The sequence below is a fragment of the Chlamydomonas reinhardtii genome, chromosome 4, assembly GCF_000002595.2.
Source record: "Chlamydomonas reinhardtii strain CC-503 cw92 mt+ chromosome 4, whole genome shotgun sequence".
Lineage (NCBI taxonomy): Eukaryota > Viridiplantae > Chlorophyta > Chlorophyceae > Chlamydomonadales > Chlamydomonadaceae > Chlamydomonas > Chlamydomonas reinhardtii.
The window spans coordinates 2,548,252-2,562,198 of record NC_057007.1 but is presented as its reverse complement, the minus strand read 5'-3'; the positions used below and the strand labels follow the sequence as shown (position 1 = coordinate 2,562,198).

Sequence of the window (13,947 nt, the reverse complement as noted above, 5' to 3'; positions counted from 1 at the left end):
TCAACAGCCTATGTTACACATGTTACAGCAGAAAACAAAGCACGAACCAATCCAATCAAGCAAGCAAGTAAGCAAGGTCTCGCTCTATTTCACTACTCATACATCCACCCTACCTTGTTCTGTTTATGTGTCAGCGGCTTCAACAATCACGCTGGTAGCTTTAAGGTCCCGCGCATGCCCATCGCGCGCTGCTGCTGCTGCTGCTGGTGGATGGCACTGCTCATGTCCATGGCTACTAATGCTCGCGGCGGGAGCAGCGGCCCCGCCGCCGTCAAGGCCCCTGCTGCTCGGCAGCTCAGGGCCACACTAACTGTGACGTTCAATATGCTGGTGAGCGCTGCTGGATGTATGGAGCGAACTTACTTACGCTTAATGGTGCACGTGGCTGTGCGCCGCTCGATGTGGACGGAGCGTTGGCTAACTGTCATGCATAATGCTACCAATGTACTATTAACCAGAGCTACGGCCTTCGTCACGCACTCCCGCAGCAGGTCATTACAACAATAATGCTGCTGCTGTCGTTTTTATCCACCGGCTCTGCGCAAGGTACGTGTTTGCTATATGCAATCCATGTCATGTAGTGGTGTTTCAAGGGTTGAAAGCGGGTTGCAAGCGAGGCCGACATTATGTTGCTTGGTGCATCATACATACATTATATATCGACTCAGACGACTCCGCATCTAGGGACCAAAAATGCATATGTAGTATGTCCCGGACCCTTAGTGCAGAAACATGGCCTTACACACGGGCACCCGCAGCGCGCGGTTTTCCCAGAAGACTTTCCAAGGCTTGCCCAATGTTCCGTGAGCGCCGGTTTGGTAGCCGTGCCGCGGGGCAAAAACCTATCTCCGTTTAGGCCTCCGTGCGGCACGGCCTGGCGGCGCCGGTCACGGCCGCCGCCCACAAAAGTCTGCCCGGCCGGCTTCTCAACACGCAACCCCTGCAACACGCCGGGCAGCAACTACCCCCCGGATATTGTGTAGCATAAATAGTATAGTAACGCCATTGCAACAGCGCTTTCCTTCTGCTGCCCAGCAGTAAGACCCCTCAACGCCAGCGGACCCTTTCCAAGCAGACTTGCAGGGTTGGCGTGCCCCGGCCCCCGCAGGGGGCGCGGCGCACCCATACGTTTCAGAACGCAGGGTTTCGCTAAGTTGCTAAACACACGTTCCCGCCGCCCGCCGACTGCACGCTGCTATTATTTAAGCCATCAGTTACACGAAGCCACTGTACACAAGGAAGAGGAGGCCCCAGCGACGCAGATCCGTCACCCGACTCGAGTCAGGGAACCTCGATCGCGAAAGTAACTGTGACAGCAACAGTTTTAACACACTCAAACATATGTTATGAACTCCTCAGCTGCAAGAAAGACATGTTAGATGCCGATCTTATCGCAGACGCTCCCGCTGGTCCAGTTAAATTTGCGAACATATAAATGGCTTCAATATGGGCACCTATATACCTGTCAGAAGCCTCGCGGGCGCGTGTGCTGCGAGCGCGAGCATTTCCCCATAATACAGCCGCGCTGTCAGCCCCAATAAATCAGAGCTATACATCTTAGGCATTGGTATCTAATCATCAAGGCAGCCTGGATTACGAAGACGGTTTCGCCGGAGTTCTTGCCAGCCCCGCTTCGGTCGCGACTTTCCAGCCATGCTGCCGTTTTGTTCAATCAATACCTGCAGACTGAGCGTGCATGCGGTATATGAAGCAATGCGGCGATGCTGAGACTCTGTATTTGCATAACGTGTAGGGCTCCGTCCAACGTACAGCCCCGACCCCCCTGACCCCGACCCCGCCCCAGTCACCGGTCCGGAAGGTTGTGCACACGCCAGCATCCGCAGTACCTTTCGCTCAACATACGTATGTTACAACTCTGGCACTCCAGATCATACTAAGACTTCAGTTGCCAATCCTATACCAACCTCCTTTCACCTCACCTCTACGCCACGTTGGGTCACTAATTGCACAAGCCTGCTCTCATGCTCAGCACTATAACACCGTACGTTGCGTCAGGTTGCGTCCCACGTCACTTGACTCCCTTTGGGGCACGCCCCATGGATCGCATGGCGGTCCGCTAGTGGGCGGGTGGGTAAGCAAGTCTGGCCAACACTCAATGCGAGTCACTTGTGCAAGACTAGCGAAAAGCTGCTAAAGCCGGCCAGATACCGCTCGCGGTTATGCCGGCAATAAATCAAAGACAACTGAACTGTGCTGCTGCGGCTGCTCATTGCCTACCCAAGGCTCCAGGGCCACACCGGCACGCCCCATGTCCTCTGCACTCCTTCACCCACCTCAAACACAACGCATGTCCGGACCTTTGTCTTACGCCTTACTTCAAAACCAATTTAATCTGCGTTGCACTCCGCTTAAAATAGACCTTTGAGATGGTCGGCTGCAGACAAGCAAGAGGTCCTTCCCGATCACACCACGCACGCTTACGCAAGACCTCACTCCGTGCAGCCACATACTCGTCGTCATGTCTGGATGTCATCCGTCTTTCAGGGCCACGCCCATACAGCCACCTGCGCGGCCCTGAATGCATAATGCTCACATACAGCAGCCCTGACTAAATGCAACGTACCCCGTGTGCTCCTTTGCAGATTCGTTCACCATGGAAACGGGCATGGCTCTTCCACCAACCCCTCCCAGCCCGGAGCCGCCCAGCCCTTATGAGCCGCCCAGCCCCGAGCCGCCCAGCCCCGAGCCGCCCAGCCCCCAGCCGCCCAGCCCCCAGCCGCCCAGCCCCGAGCCTGCCTCCCCGCCGCCGCTGCCCCCGTCACCCGCCCCACCGGAGCCCATGGGTTTTGGCAGCACGCGCAGCGTAGATTTTGGCACTATTCCGCTGAAATACCTTACGGCGACTTCACTGGACGCCCTGGGCATTGTCATTGGAAACACACCCAGCAGTGGCACCGACATCAACCAACCAATCCACGACTTGGGAAAGGTTGAAGATTGTGCTATAGGCTGGCCCTACCGCGACAGTATAACGCAATACATGACTTCGACCGGCTGCAGCAGGACCCTGGCATACAATATTGAAGGCACATCAAGCTGGTTCCAGGCGCTGCCCCTGTCCTCCCCGTTCTGGAGGCTCACACTCACGTACCGCACATCCTCACCTCACATCGGAGTGGGCTTTCATGAAACGGGCGACGTCGAGTTCAGCCGCGGTTGCGAGCTGGAACTCGACCGCACGGAGCCCATAATCTTTCAGCCCCCTCCGGACGCGTTCACCTACACCGCCCCCCCGAAAACAGTGACGCTGACGCCGGCTGATTGCGGCTGGGCTGGCTCCACGTTCAACAACTTTTTCCTCTTCTCGCACCAGATGAGTGCCGTGACGTCTGGGAACGTTGCAGTGTTCGAGCTGCTGATAGGTAAGCGGAGGAGGGGGCACCGCTGCCTAGCGACGCTATGGCATGGCATCCAAGCAATATATGGCTGGGCTCGTGTATGGTGTTGTGCCTGCTGATTAGCCTGCATGTTTTATATGGGCCCCCATCCACAGCACACAGCATCGATCAGGCCAACAGGGGGCACGTACACACTCACGCCGTGCACGTTGTGTGTGCGTGGGATTACCTGCTGCCTCACTCTTGTCACGCGCACGAATTTGCTGTATTACGCATGCGCGCAGTAGGTATGTCTGATGGATGGGAGGCTTGAATGCGTGTTTGATCCTGCCTGCGTGCAGATTCATTCACCATGGACATGGGCATGACTCCATCACCCTCGCCAATGCCCCCGTCGCCGGCACCGTCACCGCCTAGGACCATCCCGTGGCCGCCCAGTCCCGAGCCGCCCAGCCCCGAGCCGCCCAGCCCAGTGTTCGCCAACACGCGGACTGTCAGCGTTGACACACTGCCACTTGGAGACATCACCAACACTTCGCTTCAGGCGCTAGGCATCCGCCTTGGCCAAAGCATATACACGCGGTCGCCTGCCTGGGGAGAGGTGGTAGACTGCGCCGCTGGCTGGAGCTACCGGGGAAGCACCATGACCGCCACCGGCTGCACCAAGACCCTGCGCTTTCCATATATCGGCGTGTCGGGCACCTTTCTGACACTGCCGTCGCCCAGCAGCAAGTTCTACAGCCTCACGCTCACGTACCGCACCACCCTTCTGTATGTGAAACTGAACCTATATCTTGGCGGCCGAAGCTGTGGGTTGAACCTGAGCCCTACAGAGCCCATCGCCTTCCCCAAGCCGGATGCATTCACCTACACCAGATCAAACACGCGGACGGTAACTCCGGCAGATTGCGGCTGGCCGGCTGGGTCTACGTTTGACACGTTTCAAATAAACCCACGCGACACCCCCGACAGCCTGGAAGAGGAGTACGTTGCCGCAGACGTGTTTGAGCTGTTGATTGGTGAGTAGGAAGTAAAGGGGGCATGTGTGCGTGCATTGCGTGCGCGCGTGTGCCTACCTGTGGGGAACCTACTGCACGACTGCTGGCAGCTAGCCGTAGCGTTCTAGACTCTTTGTAAACCGCATGCTCTGCTGGCGCTGAAATTGTGCATTATTCCCAATCAAGCTAGCGCTGTAAGCTGCCTAGGTAAAGTGCGTTGTCACTACTGTAAAGCGTTCGCTAGCTAGTAATAATGCGCATACATACATGCACTGCTGGTCTCGTGCTAATAATTCTTGCTTGTATCGATTCCAAGAATGCATAATGCTCACATACAGCAGCCCTGACTAAATGCAACGTACCCCGTGTGCTCCTTTGCAGATTCGTTCACCATGGAAACGGGCATGGCTCTTCCACCAACCCCTCCCAGCCCGGAGCCGCCCAGCCCTTATGAGCCGCCCAGCCCCGAGCCGCCCAGCCCCGAGCCGCCCAGCCCCCAGCCGCCCAGCCCCCAGCCGCCCAGCCCCGAGCCTGCCTCCCCGCCGCCGCTGCCCCCGTCACCCGCCCCACCGGAGCCCATGGGTTTTGGCAGCACGCGCAGCGTAGATTTTGGCACTATTCCGCTGAAATACCTTACGGCGACTTCACTGGACGCCCTGGGCATTGTCATTGGAAACACACCCAGCAGTGGCACCGACATCAACCAACCAATCCACGACTTGGGAAAGGTTGAAGATTGTGCTATAGGCTGGCCCTACCGCGACAGTATAACGCAATACATGACTTCGACCGGCTGCAGCAGGACCCTGGCATACAATATTGAAGGCACATCAAGCTGGTTCCAGGCGCTGCCCCTGTCCTCCCCGTTCTGGAGGCTCACACTCACGTACCGCACATCCTCACCTCACATCGGAGTGGGCTTTCATGAAACGGGCGACGTCGAGTTCAGCCGCGGTTGCGAGCTGGAACTCGACCGCACGGAGCCCATAATCTTTCAGCCCCCTCCGGACGCGTTCACCTACACCGCCCCCCCGAAAACAGTGACGCTGACGCCGGCTGATTGCGGCTGGGCTGGCTCCACGTTCAACAACTTTTTCCTCTTCTCGCACCAGATGAATGCCGTGACGTCTGGGAACGTTGCAGTGTTCGAGCTGCTGATAGGTAAGCGGAGGAGGGGGCACCGCTGCCTAGCGACGCTATGGCATGGCATCCAAGCAATATATGGCTGGGCTCGTGTATGGTGTTGTGCCTGCTGATTAGCCTGCATGTTTTATATGGGCCCCCATCCACAGCACACAGCATCGATCAGGCCAACAGGGGGCACGTACACACTCACGCCGTGCACGTTGTGTGTGCGTGGGATTACCTGCTGCCTCACTCTTGTCACGCGCACGAATTTGCTGTATTACGCATGCGCGCAGTAGGTATGTCTGATGGATGGGAGGCTTGAATGCGTGTTTGATCCTGCCTGCGTGCAGATTCATTCACCATGGACATGGGCATGACTCCATCACCCTCGCCAATGCCCCCGTCGCCGGCACCGTCACCGCCTAGGACCATCCCGTGGCCGCCCAGTCCCGAGCCGCCCAGCCCCGAGCCGCCCAGCCCAGTGTTCGCCAACACGCGGACTGTCAGCGTTGACACACTGCCACTTGGAGACATCACCAACACTTCGCTTCAGGCGCTAGGCATCCGCCTTGGCCAAAGCATATACACGCGGTCGCCTGCCTGGGGAGAGGTGGTAGACTGCGCCGCTGGCTGGAGCTACCGGGGAAGCACCATGACCGCCACCGGCTGCACCAAGACCCTGCGCTTTCCATATATCGGCGTGTCGGGCACCTTTCTGACACTGCCGTCGCCCAGCAGCAAGTTCTACAGCCTCACGCTCACGTACCGCACCACCCTTCTGTATGTGAAACTGAACCTATATCTTGGCGGCCGAAGCTGTGGGTTGAACCTGAGCCCTACAGAGCCCATCGCCTTCCCCAAGCCGGATGCATTCACCTACACCAGATCAAACACGCGGACGGTAACTCCGGCAGATTGCGGCTGGCCGGCTGGGTCTACGTTTGACACGTTTCAAATAAACCCACGCGACACCCCCGACAGCCTGGAAGAGGAGTACGTTGCCGCAGACGTGTTTGAGCTGTTGATTGGTGAGTAGGAAGTAAAGGGGGCATGTGTGCGTGCATTGCGTGCGCGCGTGTGCCTACCTGTGAACCTGCACGATCTGCTGGGGGCGGCTAGATAGCTGTAGCGTTCTCGACTCTTTGTAAACTGCATGCCCCGACGCTGATACCGCGCATAAAGAAGCGTTGTTAGCTGCCTAGGTAAAATGTGTGTTATTATTGTTGTAAAGCGTTCTATCTCTAGCTAATGCGCATGCACTGCTGGGTCTAACGGTAATAACGCTAGCTGCGCATGCTTGGCTGTCCTGCACGGCACAGCACGCACGCAGGCACCCGAGCTACATACAGCAGGGGGCATGTATGTCACCTGTGGGATCACATGCTCGATTTCAAGAATGCATATTGCTCACAGCAGTTCTGACCCAATGCAACATACTCTGTGTGCTCCTTTACGTACGTGCAGATTCGTTCACCATGGAAACTGGCACGACTCTTCCACCAGCCCCTCCCAGCCCTGAGCCGCCCAGTCCCCAGCAGCCGCCCAGCCCCCAGCCTCCCAGCCCTGAGCCTCCCAGCCCCGAGCCTGCCTCCCCGCCGCCGCTACCCCCGTCACCATCACCCCCCTCACCGGAGCCCATGGGTTTTGGCAGCACGCGCAGCGTCAATTTTGGCACAGTGCCGCTTGGATCCCTTACGGCGACTTCGCTGGACGCCCTGGGCATTGGCCTTGTGAATGCCCCCAACGGCGTCGACATCTTCGAACCAAACAGCAACTGGGGAACGGTTAAAGATTGCGCTGCAGGCTGGAGCAACCCCAACCGTAGGACAACATATATGACCACGACCGGCGGCTGCAGCAGGACCCTGGTATACACTAGTGAAAGCTTATCAAGCTGGTTCCAGGCGCTGCCCCCGTCCTCCCCGTTCTGGAGGCTCACGCTCACGTACCGCACATCCTCGCCTCACGTGGGAGTGGGCTTTTATGCAACCGGCGACGTCGAGTTCAATCACAAATGCGAGCTGGAACTCGACCGCACAGAGCCCATTATCTTTGAGCCCCCTCCGGACGCGTTCACCTACACCGCCCCCTCGAAAACAGTGACGCTGACGCCGGCTGATTGTGGCTGGCCCGGGTCCACGTTCGACAACTTTTTCCTCTTTTCGTACCAGATGAATGCCGTGGCGTACGGGAACGTTGCAGTGTTCGAGCTGCTCATAGGTAAGCGGAGGATGGAGGGGGCATGCGGCCACGATATGGCATGGCATCCAATACATGGCCGGGTTCGTGTATGTGTGGTGGCTTGATTACTGGCTTGCATGTATATTTGTATGGGCACCCATCCACAGCACGGAGCATCAGGCCAACAGGGGGCAAATACGCACGTCCTACACGTCGCATGTGGGATCACCTAGATCACCTGCCTCACTTTTGTCGTGTGTATCGAATTGACGTACGCATGCATGCAGTTAGTTGGTAGATAGGTCTGACGTGAGGCTCCAATCAATCAAGGCTCCCATGCGTGTTTGATCCTGCCTGCGTGCAGATTCATTCACCATGGACATGGGCATGACTCCATCACCCTCGCCAATGCCCCCGTCGCCGGCACCGTCACCGCCTAGGACCATCCCGTGGCCGCCCAGTCCCGAGCCGCCCAGCCCCGAGCCGCCCAGCCCAGTGTTCGCCAACACGCGGACTGTCAGCGTTGACACGCTGCCACTTGGAGACCTCACCGGCACTTCACTTCAGGCGCTAGGCATCCGCCTTGGCCAAAGCATATACACGCGGTCGCCTGCCTGGGGAGAGGTGGTAGACTGCGCCGCTGGCTGGAGCTACCGGGGAAGCACCATGACCGCCACCGGCTGCACCAAGACCCTGCGCTTTCCATATATCGGCGTGTCGGGCACCTTTCTGACACTGCCGTCGCCCAGCAGCAAGTTCTACAGCCTCACGCTCACGTACCGCACCACCCTTCTGTATGTGAAACTGAACCTATATCTTGGCGGCCGAAGCTGTGGGTTGAACCTGAGCCCTACAGAGCCCATCGCCTTCCCCAAGCCGGATGCATTCACCTACACCAGATCAAACACGCGGACGGTAACTCCGGCAGATTGCGGCTGGCCGGCTGGGTCTACGTTTGACACGTTTCAAATAAACCCACGCGACAGCCTGGAAGAGGATAAAGAGGAGTACGTTGCCGCAGACGTGTTTGAGCTGTTGATTGGTGAGTAGGAAGTAAGGGGGGCATGTGTGCGTGGATTGCGTGCGCGCGTGTGCCTACCTGTGAACCTGCACGATCTGCTGGGGGCGGCTAGATAGCTGTAGCGTTCTCGACTCTTTGTAAACTGCATGCCCCGACGCTGATACCGCGCATAAAGAAGCGTTGTTAGCTGCCTAGGTAAAATGTGTGTTATTATTGTTGTAAAGCGTTCTATCTCTAGCTAATGCGCATGCACTGGTCTAACGCTAACACTAGCTGCGCATGCTTGGCTGTCCTGCACGGCACAGCACGCACGCAGGCACCCGATCTACATACAGCAGGGGGCATGTCACCTGTGGGATCACATGCTCGGTTTCAAGAATGCATATTGCTCACAGCAGTTCTGACCCAATGCAACATACCCTCTGTGCTCCTTTGCGTACGTGCAGATTCGTTCACCATGGAAACTGGCATGGCTCTTCCACCAAACCCTCCCAGCCCTGAGCCGCCCAGTCCCCAGCCGCCCAGCCCCCAGCCGCCCAGCCCCCAGCCGCCCAGCCCTGAGCCGCCCAGCCCCGAGCCTGCCTCCCCACCGCCCTCGCCTGCTCCCCCAAGCCCGCCTCCTCCCTCACCGCCGCCGCCACCACCGCCGCCGCCGCCCTCGCGTCCCTTGACTGACCTTCCTTCTTCGCTGCCGCCGTCTCCATCACCGACAGCACCTCCGTCTCCTCTTACGCCGTCACCTGATGCGCCCTCTTCACTGGCCCCGCCATCCCCATTGCCGCCCGCACCTCCCACACTGAGCCCCAACCCTCCGCCCTCGCAATCTTCACCAGCCCCACCCTCGCCCGCCGTTGTGGCGGCTGCCCCACCTTCCCTGCCGGCTCCCCGCCAGGAGCCGTCCCCACCCCCGTCACCCGCCATCGTGGCGACCTTCCGCTCCTACTTCCTGGGCTGCTTCGCGTTTGCTTTTGACACTACAGCCTATGCTGCCGCCTCGCGCGCCCTTCCCATCACCCTCGCCACCAACGACGAGGCCATGACGGTGGCCAAGTGCGCCGGGCTCGCCCAGGCTGCAGGTGGGTGTGCGTGTGCGTGCGAAGGCGTGATGGCTGCTGTAGTCATGAGCTAGCAAGGCATGGTGGCTGCTGGCAAGAGCTGACGACATGCATGGTCATGCATGCGGTAGGACCACACACGGCCCATGTTTGTTTTTTGTCATGGTTGTCAAAAATGGCTTCCAAGTTCCAACGCACGTACGTCTGTGCTTCCTTGCCGCCCGCTGATGCACACGCAGGCCTGGACCACTACGGTGTTACAAACGGGCAAACCTGCGTCGGCGGCGACGTCAGCCGGCAGCAGGCAACCCAGCACGGCTCGCTGCCGGCGTCTGCCTGCGACCGGCCCTGCCCTGGCGACGCCAGCCAGACCTGCGGTGGCGGTCCCACCAACGCTAGCACGCAGCTGTCAGCCATGAGCCTCTACTCCTTCAACCCCGACAGCCCTCCACCGCAGCCGCCGCAGCGCGCACCGCGCAAGCCCTCGCGCCCTGGCTCCGCCGCCAAGCCGCCCAAGCCGCCCTCGCCGGCTCCGCCGCTGCCCAGCCCACCCTCGCCCTCCCGGCAGGTCGAGACGCAGACGCTGATCCAGACAGCCGCCGCCGACCTGCCGGCCCTTCAAAAGGACGTCAGCCAGGCCGTCGCCGTGCCCAGCGCGCGCAGCCTGATCCTACTGCAGCCAACCGCCGTGCCCATCTTCACGGCTGGGGTCATCACCAAACCTTCGGCTACTTCGGCTGCTGCGCTCAATGCGCCAGTGATCGCCTCGGCTCGTGTGGGGCAGCAGGGCCGGCTGGTCGCGTTTGGGAGTGCGGTCATGCTCACAGGCTGCTGCGGCCAGCAAGGCAGCTCGGCAGCAGCTGTGGCGGGCTTTGACTCAGCCGAGCTGGACAAGATCATTGCTAACGCCGCGAGCTGGGCTGCGGCCGCTGGTACTGTGGTGAGTTTATCTGGGGGCGATTGGTTGGGGCGGGGAGGGGCGCTTTGGCAGACGACGGGAGGAGGAACATACCGTGTGCCTGGCCCACCTCCTCATCTCCCCCCACTCCCTTAATTCACACCACTTGCCTCCGGCAGGGTGTCTCTATTTCTATTTCTATTTCTACCGTGTGTACATACTTTTAGATAGTGGGTGTTAACGTTGATTGTTCATTGATGACTCATCAGAAACCATTGGCACTATAACGACGGGTCCATGCGTTAGAGCATGCGTTAGCATGCGTGCCGCATGGCCCAAACGCATGCTTAACGCGTGAAAAGCATGTGCTGTACGCATGCGGTGCCCGCCCATACGCATGCGTGCGCTACCAGAGCGTGCGTTACCTAACGCATGCTGGTGTTGGCTAGCGGCCGCAGCGACTCTTTCTGGATGTACGCATGCGTCCCGAACGCATGCCATACGCATGCTTGAAGCACATATGCCGGTTGCGTGAAGTACTACGCATGCCATGGCGCATGCGGGACGCATGTGCGTTACCTAACGCAAGCAGCTGCCCCCAACTGCACGCTTCCCACCCGCATGCATGCACGCACACGTGGGGCACACGAAGCCAATTCCCTCAACTGCTCATTTGTGTTACAGTTCATGCAACGGCACGTGCCGCACGTCCAGTGTAAACGAGGATTCGGCCTGTTTCTCTGAAGGCGTGCGTGAGTCCGCCTCCATCCACCAGCCTCTCCTTAGGCTTTTAGTCCGCCATCGCACACCCTGGAAAGGAAGTCTGCCCGCTCCACATGCCCTGTCACCCATCGACCTCCTCGCTCACCGAACGTGCCCTACCGTAACATGAATACAGATGCGTATGTAGCCGCTTCCGGGTAACAACCAAATGCCACCCGCCAAGGCATAAGCGGCAGAGGTGTGCCCATACTAAAGTCTTGCCAAACACACAACGACAACCACAACGTCCGACCTGCTGCACAGTGCTACCGCAGACTCTGCATGCTGCCGGTGCCGGCACTCCAGTCCGTAGCTAGCCACAGATGTGCATGTAGCCACTTCCGCGGAACAACCAAACGCCACCCGCCAAGGCATAAGCGGCAGAGGTGTGCCCATACTAAGTCTTGCCAAACACACAACGACCTCAACCACAACGTCCGACCTGCTGCACAGTGCCACCGCAGACTCCGCATGCTGCCGGTGCCAGCGCTCCAGTCCACAGCTAGCCACATCCGTGCTGCCCTTCGTAAGCCTGCATAGTGTTCAGGACGATTCGGTCAGGAACCAAACCACAAAACCAGGCATATCAGAGGGTAAGACGCAAGGTACCTTTCCCCCCATGTTCAGCTGCAGACACGCTACTCATGCAGTGCTTACTTCAGCAATTGCGAAATAATATCTGGACATAGACTTGCCTGTTGGGGTTAACGTGTGAGTGCGCCACGTCTAGCCCACCCAGGGGTGGTCCGCACGGGTGGCCCTTCGTGTGGCCGGAGTCCTGAGGGAGGGCGGGAGGGTACCAGGACTGAGAACTGAGCATGAACTGATGACAGGCTTGTACGGTGCCATTATACAGACACCTTAGCATGCGCATGCTCTCAGCTGACAGCCTCGGGAGCTAGCAACCAAGTCGCGCGGATGGTACCCCCGCCTCACCTGCGCCACGCGTGATGGCTCTGTAGCCTTTTGAAATGCTTTTGTTGAGCCTGAACCTGAACGAATTGAAGGTGGGCGATAAATATTGCGCTCGGTCAACGACGTCACCACCCCTGCAACAACCCAGCGTTATGGCCGCTGCAAGGCGCACCTGTGCGCCACATAGCGTTACTAGTGGAGACTGGGCCTTAAAAGCAAACATAGCAGGGCGAGGGCGTCCTCTGCCGAGTGGCAGAGAACTGTTTGCGGGTCTCTACATACTGACACCTTGACGTGTCTGTAGTCTTTAGTAATGTGTGATATGCATAGAAGGATACAGTATATCTGGCAAAGAAGGAAGTGCCGCAAAGAGTTTGGAAGCAGTGCCCCATGCAACACTTAAACTTGGTTGGCCGCATACTTGATACTTGCTTGTCTTGCCATGTGCGGTGTTGAAAGGGGGATTAATATGAACGCACACGGGGCCTTCTCTGCGCACGCGCCTCAGCTGATGCCCAACGCCGACAGCCGGGGAACGCCTTGTGCTCGGGGCTGGATACGGGGCACTGCTCTCAGGCACACGCACCGCCGCTCACGCCCAGTGCCGAAGCAGGAAAAGCCGGGAAAACGTCTTGTGCCTCGTGCTAGATACGGGGTAAAGCTCTCAGGCACACGCACCGCCGCTCACGCCCAACGCCATCTGAAGGAAAGCCGGGGGAACGCCTTGTGCCCTGGGCTGGATACGGGGTAAAGCTCTCAGACACACGCATCGCCGCTCACGCCCAATGCCGTCTGAAGGAAAGCCGGGGGAACGCCTTGTGCCCTGGATGGGCTGGATACGGGGTAAAGCTCTCAGGCACACACACCGCCGCTCACGCCCAACGCCTTATCAGGGACAGCCGGGGGAACACATTATGCCCAGGGCTGGATACGGGGTAACGCTCTCAGGCACACGCACCGCCGCTCACGCCCAACGCCGTATGAAAGAAAGCCGGGGGAACACCTTGTGCTCGGGGCTGGATACGGGGCATTGCTCTCACCGCCGCTCACGCCCAACGCCTTATCAGGGACAGCCGGGGGAACGCCTTGTGCCCTGGGCTGGATACGGGGTAAAGCTCTCTGGCACACGCACCGCCGCTCACACCCAACGCCTTATCAGGGACAGCCGGGGGAACGCCTTTTGCCCTGGGCTGGATACGGGGTAAAGCTCTCAGGCACACGCACCACCGCTCACGCCCAACGCCTTATCAGGGACAGCCGGGGGAACACATTATGCCCAGGGCTGGATACGGGGTAACGCTCTCAGGCACACGCACCGCCGCTCACGCCCAACGCCGTATGAAAGAAAGCCGGGGGAACACCTTGTGCTCGGGGCTGGATACGGGGCATTGCTCTCACCGCCGCTCACGCCCAACGCCTTATCAGGGACAGCCGGGGGAACGCCTTGTGCCCTGGGCTGGATACGGGGTAAAGCTCTCTGGCACACGCACCGCCGCTCACACCCAACGCCTTATCAGGGACAGCCGGGGGAACGCCTTTTGCCCTGGGCTGGATACGGGGTAAAGCTCTCAGGCACACGCACCACCGCTCACGCCCAACGCCATATCAGGGACAGCCGGGGGAACACATT

General features: G+C 59.1%; 2 protein-coding genes across 2 annotated transcripts; one reads left to right on the top strand and one right to left on the bottom strand.

The window, feature by feature from the left end:
* Position 1: 1 nt before the first annotated feature.
* On the bottom strand, positions 2-3,006 carry CHLRE_04g222450v5 (uncharacterized protein). Its single transcript, XM_043061926.1, has one exon. The coding sequence runs from the start codon at positions 2,884-2,886 to the stop codon at positions 2,671-2,673; it is 216 nt and encodes a 71-aa protein (XP_042925278.1). The 5' UTR covers positions 2,887-3,006; the 3' UTR covers positions 2-2,670.
* A 140-nt stretch (positions 3,007-3,146) lies between these two features.
* Positions 3,147-11,232, top strand: CHLRE_04g222402v5 (uncharacterized protein). Its single transcript, XM_043061925.1, has 9 exons — positions 3,147-3,383; positions 3,701-4,378; positions 4,739-5,518; positions 5,836-6,513; positions 6,950-7,705; positions 8,031-8,708; positions 9,134-9,763; positions 9,982-10,682; positions 10,820-11,232. Exons 1-9 carry the CDS (start codon positions 3,335-3,337, stop codon positions 10,865-10,867), a joined length of 4,998 nt encoding a protein of 1,665 aa, XP_042925277.1. The 5' UTR covers positions 3,147-3,334; the 3' UTR covers positions 10,868-11,232.
* The last annotated feature ends 2,715 nt before the right edge of the window (positions 11,233-13,947 follow it).